The following is a 7,955-nucleotide window of genomic DNA, read 5'->3' as shown; positions in this document are numbered from 1 at the left end:
CATTACTCGTTTTGTCGGCATTGGACAAACAAGGGTTTTGGACATCTCACTGGCCGTGCATTAATTTACTGCATCATGATTATTCCCGGTTACTCTTGCCTTGATAACTTGTCTTTCTTATCTGTACATTGATTCTCGTTTTCCCTTGGCATGCCTTGATCCGCAATGGATCCCTTTATGATCTACTGAGCGTCAGCTCACTCCGTTGATTATATTTTACAAATCCCTAGAGTTGTTATTGCACGATGACAAACGGCGCGTTCACATGGACTAGTCCGCACCCTCGAATTTACGTTATTTATTTATTCTGTAAGTAGTTGATAGACTGATGGACCATGTATGTAATTTCATTTTATTTGGGATAGGCGTGAGATGACTGTTTGAGATTTATCTAGTTATTCTCAAGGGAGGTTGAACCCTTTAAATTTATTGTTGATTGAACTATTATTTGTGATTAATAATAGTCACATATGGTTTTATTTCTTGACATTCTGGCTCCGTATCTAAGATCCTCACTTGCAAGTGTGTGGCGCTGTCACGAGTCTGGCCGTGGGCTCGGTTCGGGATGTGACACTAACCATCCCTAATGACATAAAAAATGAAGACATTAACATGATATGTCTAAGTCGTGACCTTAAATTACATATAACTTAATTGATATTGAATAACAGAAAAAGATTTAATAACGAATTTAAAACAATTATATTCTAAGTTCCTGTCAAATCCAATCGAAAAATATGCTACCAGCACCCAAAAATACATGTGAGCATTGCTCTGACCTTCTCTATTTTCTTATGATGTGCAGTCATCTGTAATCAGAATAATACCCCCCCGTTTAAAACCAAACTTCTCAGGTTCATTCAAACCCCAACCCCTTGCCAAGCTAATAACTAATTTGCGGAACAAATTAGGAATGTAACAAACTTCAAACCATGTAGATTGAAATGATTGCAAAACTAGTAACTATGGTACAAGCTAGCTGTACAAATGCGCATCTGCCAAGGTCCCCCTCCTCCACTGTCGCTAGCATCATTAGCCCCATATCCTGAATCTCTGACAAGTAGGATGAAAGGCCTACCACTGTTTTTGCTCAAAAGAAAAAAACACCTTCCTCAAATATTTTCATGGGCAATGATAAATTCGCTCCTCCTATAGGATAAATCGCACCCCTCTAAAGGAGAACATTAACGCTTTTTTATGTTAATTCACGTTAAAGGGGTGCGAAATATCCTACAGGGATCCGGATGTATCATTGCCCTATTTACATTCCAACCTTCCTTTTCTTATCCATTGTTTTAATCTTTCTCAGTCTCTCCCTTTCTCTCTTTGCTTTCAATCTCAAGCATGCGCATTCATATGCATCAGTCATGATGTCGTTGATGGGCGGCTTTCCAACATTGTTCGATGTCTTGAGAGATCCTTCTAGCATCCAAGGATGCCCCTAATAGGCCACGCTTTGTGAACCCTACAGCATAAAGGCCACATTCCCCTTTCCACCCATGGGGGAAAGGCCTCCTCGGCAACCCGTCCTCTTCTGAGAAGAATTCCCTCTCCTAAAAAAAAATAAAACAGCTCCCATTAGTAAGGCTGCAACTTGGGTCGGGTTTTACCAGACCCGACCTAAAAAGAGGCTAGGTTGGGTTCAGAAATCTTGGGTCTCGGATTGTGTTGGGTTGGGTTTTAGGTTGAAAAACCCAACCCACACAACTTTCATATCGTACTATGACTTTATGAAATATCTCCAGTATATCATGACAAATTATTTTCTAATATATTGATACAATTGTTTTCATTGAGGTGATCAGGTTTGTTATTTGAAAAAGTCCACATTAGCCGTAAATAAAAACCATACTCCAGATCGAGAAAGTAATTACAACAAAATACGAAAATGAAAGTTTGTCAACATAATATATGTCTCCTAGACTAGTTACAGCACTCCAAACAGAAAAAAAAATCAATGATGGCAAGATTGATTACCTTCAACCAAAACGGTACATTGCTTCTGTAACCAGTTGCTAGGATTACTGCATCAAAGTCCTCCACTCTACCATTTACAAACTCTGCTCCACTCCTTGTTAGCCTCTCTATAGCAGGGCACACCTGTAATGTCAAGAAGCTCTCATTGTTAGTCCAAACTACACAAGTGTACATGGATCACATGTTATAAGACGAGAACAAGATGATTCGATGTTCGACCTTGATTTCTCCGGTCCGGATCTTTGAAAGGGTGCCCACATCCAAGACGGGTGTCTTTCCAAAAATGTTCTTATGTTCAAGTGGCCCATGACGAGGGCGGTCGAGCCCTAGCAGAGCAGTGTCGCCTAGTATCAACCATGAAATTAGTAGTAGAAAACGATCCACCATCCTCATGGGTAACCACTTTAGCAACCACATGGACAGCCAGAAAGTAGATCTCCCAAGCATTTCTCTCGGCAAAACATGCACCTACAAATACCAAAAAGAAAAGTATGATAATGCAATTACTTCTGCCTTGTATCGAAAGATGTAATGGTACCCATGGTTATGCGGTGAGCGCTGCAGTCTACTATTGTGTATATTTATTTGGATGAGTTAATGTATAATTATGAGGCAGCTTGATTAAATTAGTAATTAGGTTAGATTAGATTGTTATTTTCTCATATCTTTTCATATTTATCATAACCTCTTTGTTTGTCATGTAAGTGCTCTACTGGGTTTAAAACCAAAAAACTTCTCCATATTAAAAAAATCCACATGTAAGGCCAACCCAAAAAAGAGGGACCACATGTGAGGGGGAGTGTTGAATCATAAATGATTAATTAACATCAACTCTATCAGCTTAAGCTTTTTGAGTAAATTTACCTTGTCTCTAACAACAAGGGATGGAAGAGCATTATAGTTGCAGAGATCCAAACACACTTCCATGCCAGAATTTCCACATCCCACCACCAACACCTTCTTCCCATGAAAGGAATATCCACTCTTATACAAACTGGTATGAACAACAGGCCCAATAAAATCACCCATACCATCAATCTTTGGCACAACCACCTCCGCATTCTCACCAGTCGCCACCACTAACCATCGGCATACATACTCCTTTTCCTCCAATCCCACTGTTTTCACTGTCCAAAACCCAAGCGTCCGATCATACTCAGCACTCTCTACTGACTCATTGAACATCGGCTTCAGCTCAAAGTGTTCCGCGTAATCCTCCAAATAAGCTATGAATTGCTGCTTAGTAGGGTATATTGGGAAAGAGTCAGGGAATGGCATGAGGGGCAGCTCACAGAACTGTTTGGGAAGATGGAGGCGAAGGCGAGCATAAGTCCTGAGTTGCCACAGAGAAGCTATACAATTACATCTCTCAAGGATCATGCTTGGGACACCACGTTCTTTCAGGCAGGCCGCGACTGCAAGCCCGGAAGGACCAGCACCGACAATGAGAGAGCCGGGCACCCACACGCATCTCACTGTTTTCATCATCCGTTCGCCCAAGGGATCATGACCGCGTTTTCCTTCCACTTCTCTCAAACAGTTCATCAAGGGAAACAGTCGTTAGTGAGATGATAGTAACCCAATGATCTACTTGATTGGTAAGAAAACAAAACGGAAGCAGCGAAGATCAGCTTGTTGTTCTTGGACCTGACAGTAGTGAACAAATAGAGGCGAAAGCATGAACTTTTTTCTGCTCTCTTGTGGTGGAAGGAGATTAAAAAGAGTGTTATACTCTCTGTTATCTATATAGGATTAGGCTGAAAATATGGAGCTCCTCATTTGGTGGGGTGGGATTAATGAGCCTTATCCAAATTGGAGAATGAGTCTGTTTCTCTCTATCTATGAGTATCTCCGGCTGACGAGGAAGAGGTGAGAAATAATAAGATTAAAAAGAGTGTTAAACTCTGTTATCTATATAGGATTAGGCTGAAATTATGTAGCTCCTCATATGATGGGCTGGGATTATTGAACCTTATCCAAATTGGAGAATGGGTATTTCTCTCTATCTATGAGTATCTCCGGGTGAGGAGGAAGAGGTGAGAAAGACAAAGCTAACGAACGCAGGGAAGAGCGGAGAGAATGAGCAAGAGATGAGTTGTTTTACTTTTGCAAAGGCCAAATGCCTATTCAACTCAATATATATACGTGGAAGATGCTAAGTGGAATTGCTAGTGGGCCCTACATTATAGTTATTAATAACTAGTAGTAATAAACGAGAGAGAGAGAGAGAGAGATTGGGGTCCGCTCAAATTTGGAGTTCAAGAGGCAAAAATAAAGTTGGGGTTCACTCAAATTTCCTTCCACGTTTTGTACTTTTGAGAGAGTTGTTCATTCATCTTTTATCCCCCGACGAATTTGGTATTTTAGAGAGAGGGAGAGAGACTTTCGAAGTCAAAAGGGATAAGTACCGGAATAAGAAGTGGAAAGAGACAAGCATCCCATTTGTCTAGAATTACCCCTCGGAGAATAGTGGAATAGTTGTAAGTAGTGTTTGGTTGCGCGGTAGTTCTCTCGGAGAGTAGTGGAAAGAGTGCAGTGAGAGAACTGCTTGTGCAAAATTTGGCTGGAAGATGAGAAGGACGACAATGATAACCTATGAGAGCTACTTGTGCAAAATACGATAATTATGTGGATTTAGAAATCAGTGGAGGATCTATTTTGCATTCTAGGCTTTGTTTTTAGGTTTCAGAGTTCTAGTAATCCTTAATGATGGAAAAGATATCAGCAGAACAATGTTTTAATAATTGCACAAACTCAAAATTTTTAAGTATACAAAGTCAGCGGTCAAAGGTTTAGGGTTCCCAAAAGCTCTATATTAACCCAGGTGGCGGGTGAATTATCATTTTGTTCCTTAAAGGCATCATTTTTATCGAATTCTATAAGACATGAATTTTTATTGAAAAGATTTTTAAGTAATATCCATATTTCTTTGGCATTTTCACAAGATGAAAGCTTTTCAAAAATGATAGGAGAAAGGGAGTAGCAAACTACAATCATTACTTTTGAATTTAGATAAAATAATTTTACGTCATTTTTGTCCATTTCCAGTGAGGAGTTGAAGATCAATTTTTAACTACTTGCGTAACACCAATATCTAACGACTCACGATAAAACCTCATTCGGGTTTTACATTCCCCGTAATTAGTTCCATAAAGGATGAAAAAAATTGAGTGGCCTTTCTAATCTTCCAATTGAGGGTTACCTTAAATCCTCTTTTTAAAAAATTTGAAAATCTTTTTAGAGGACCCTTTAGCTCTGATACCAAAGGGTAGCCCAGGTGGCAACCCAAGAGGGGGTATAAATTGGGTTTTAAAAACTTTTACCCTTTTAAAAATTAATTAACAAATTAAAACTAAAGAACAAAAAAAAAATAAGCATTTGAAATCCCAAGGGACAACACACAAAAAGAGGTGAATTGGGTGTTTTAAAATTTTTCTATTCAAAATGCTAGGGCTTGTGAAATTAACCTAGCTAGTTCTAACACTTGTTCAAAATTATATTCAAATAGAAAAAAAAAGAATTTACCAATCACACCACAAGAGAGAGGAGATGGAGGAAGAAAACTACACGAAGATTTTATAGTGGTTCGGTCACAACTTGACCTACTCCACTACCCAAGTACTTGGTCTTTTCTTGGGATTTTCTCCACTACGGTGAAACTCCTCAACGCTGCCTCACAAAGCGTATACAACAAAGACTACCTCAACAAGGGGACACACCCTTGGATACAATCCGCCTCCAAGGACGTTCTTCTTCTTTGCACCACCGCCCTGGAGAAAGAAACTCCTCTTTGTAACTCCAAATACAATAAAGGAAGGAAGAAGGAAAAATGAAAAACTTCCAAGCCTCTTTAAGGCATATACAACTCTCAATGGTCACAATACTCCCAATGATTGAAACTAAATGCTTTGGGGAGTTCATCTTGACAATAAATGAATGCAAGTGTTAAATGCACAAGAGGTTTGAAGAATGATCATTTTGATTTCAAAGAAGAAAGCTCTAAGGTTTGATAATTGCTAAAAATGTGTAAATGAAGGTTTTTTATGGGGTTTAAATAGCCCTAGTTTCTTTGGAAAAGAACAAGGGCAAAACTGTAATAAAATTGGGTGGTTGTACCTACCCACTGCAATCCCAATGTCTCTTTTGCGAGATCGGCGTGGTCGACCGAGCCTCCGCGGTCGGCCGCTCTTATCGGGCGCCCTTTTTTAATTTTCAAAATTCAAATCACCGCGGTCGCCCGCCAGGACAACTTGTTTCAAAATATTTTGGCTTGAAATATGTTCTGTGGTCGACCGGACCTTCGCGGTCATCCGCCAAGACCAACCTGGATGTTTTCTGAATTTTCAGAAAATAAATCCGCGATCGACTGAATTGTCCTGGTTGACCGGACCGATAAATTTCGAGATGTCCTGAAATTCCAGGTATCATCCTGCAGTCGCCTAGCCTATCCCGGTCGACCGGCCCTGCTTTAAAAACTATTTTAAAATATTTTGAGCAAGGGACTTTGGGCCATGGTCTTTGGGCTTTAAACATCTATTTTCAAATACATTGATGCACTTAGAAAAATGGTTTTAAAGATGATGTTTGAAAACATCAAAACCATGCAAACACTAAATGCCAAGATGACTCCCATGCATTCTAAAGTATATAACCTTGAGTCTTCTTGATCGTCAGTCTTCTTGAGTGCTTGCATGAGCCTTTCTTTGTCTTGAGATAGTCTTTGAACATGTTCTTGCGCTTGTGGTTCCTTTGATTCTTCGTTGCACTATATGGCTTGAAGGATGACCACCAAGACTTGACTTTCTCCAAGATTAGCCCTTGTTCTTCTAGCTTCAAGTGTTGACATGAATGAAACCTGTCTAAATCACAACACTAGAGAAGCCATTAGCAAACTACCGTCAATTTGGGTTTGTTGATTATCAAAACAAGTGAGAGATGTACCATTGGACTTACATTCTCCCCCTTTTTTATGATGACAAACCTAAATTGATTATGGGTTGGAGGCTCCCACTCAATAAAATATTTATGCAAATTTTGCCTCCCCCTCAATATAGGCTTATCATAAATGTGATTATTAAGATATTTATGCAATCATTTAGAACATATGACAATGAGCACAAGATAAGCATAGGTAGAGCTAACATGGTGACTAAGGAAAATCATATGCATGGAATACAAAAATGAAATAAGAAAGCATACATGCATACATAATCAATTTACCCTTCTTCTCCCCTTTCGTCACATAAAAAAGAGTGAGGAAAGATAAAACAATTGAAAATCCCCCTATTTTTTTTTTGTAAAATATTTTCTCCCCCGTTTTATAGAATACATGCCAAAGTAATTATAGTACTAATTAAGCAAATAGACATGTTCATGGCCTTAATGAGGCAATAAGCCAAATGATTATATGTTTTAATTAGAAAGTGAGTGTACACTCTCCATCTTACTAGGTAAGAGGACTAAGAGTACAAATTGAGTCGATTTTAAAATTAAATTGACATCATAACCATGCATTCAATAACACCCAACCATTTAAGTACATATAGTATATGTATATGCATGCTAGTTCAAAATTATTTTACCTGTTGAAGTTACCACATATTTTAACCACTCCTAAGATCACAGAATCTCTCTTCACTTAGGGGTTTAGTGAATATGTCAGCAAGTTGAGTATCAGTGTGAATGTACTCAATTGATATGTCACATTTTTGTGAATGATCTCTAAGAAAATGATGCCTTATTTCTATATGCTTTGTCCTAGAGTGTTGAATAGGGTTCTTGGTTAGATTGATCGTACTTGTGTTATCACAATTGAATTGGAACACAATCAAATTTGAGACTGTAGTCTTCCAAGGTGTTCTTCATCCACAGGATTTGTGCGCAACAAGCTCCAGCTGCAATATATTCAGCTTCAGTAGTAGACAGGGCAACTGAATACCCTACTAGGTTAAAATCATTAGAATTTTCATACCATAGAC

At 38.8% G+C, this 7,955-nt stretch overlaps 1 protein-coding gene across 1 annotated transcript; it reads right to left on the bottom strand.

Annotated features, from left to right (window-relative positions):
* Positions 1–921: 921 nt before the first annotated feature.
* Positions 922–4,100, bottom strand: LOC143854064 (indole-3-pyruvate monooxygenase YUCCA6-like). Its single transcript, XM_077363810.1, has 4 exons — positions 2,842–4,100; positions 2,197–2,445; positions 1,978–2,100; positions 922–1,553 (listed from the first exon to the last, which is right to left on the bottom strand). The coding sequence occupies exons 1-4, from the start codon at positions 3,520–3,522 to the stop codon at positions 1,362–1,364; spliced, it is 1,245 nt and encodes a 414-aa protein (XP_077219925.1). The 5' UTR covers positions 3,523–4,100; the 3' UTR covers positions 922–1,361.
* Positions 4,101–7,955: the final 3,855 nt, after the last annotated feature.

Source organism: Tasmannia lanceolata, unplaced genomic scaffold, assembly GCF_043159265.1.
Source record: "Tasmannia lanceolata isolate RefF3 unplaced genomic scaffold, GAP_Taslan_0.1 ptg000003l, whole genome shotgun sequence".
In the NCBI taxonomy this organism is placed as follows: Eukaryota; Viridiplantae; Streptophyta; class Magnoliopsida; order Canellales; family Winteraceae; genus Tasmannia; species Tasmannia lanceolata.
Note: the sequence above shows the minus strand (reverse complement) of the source record. Positions and strands in the feature narration are given on the sequence as shown.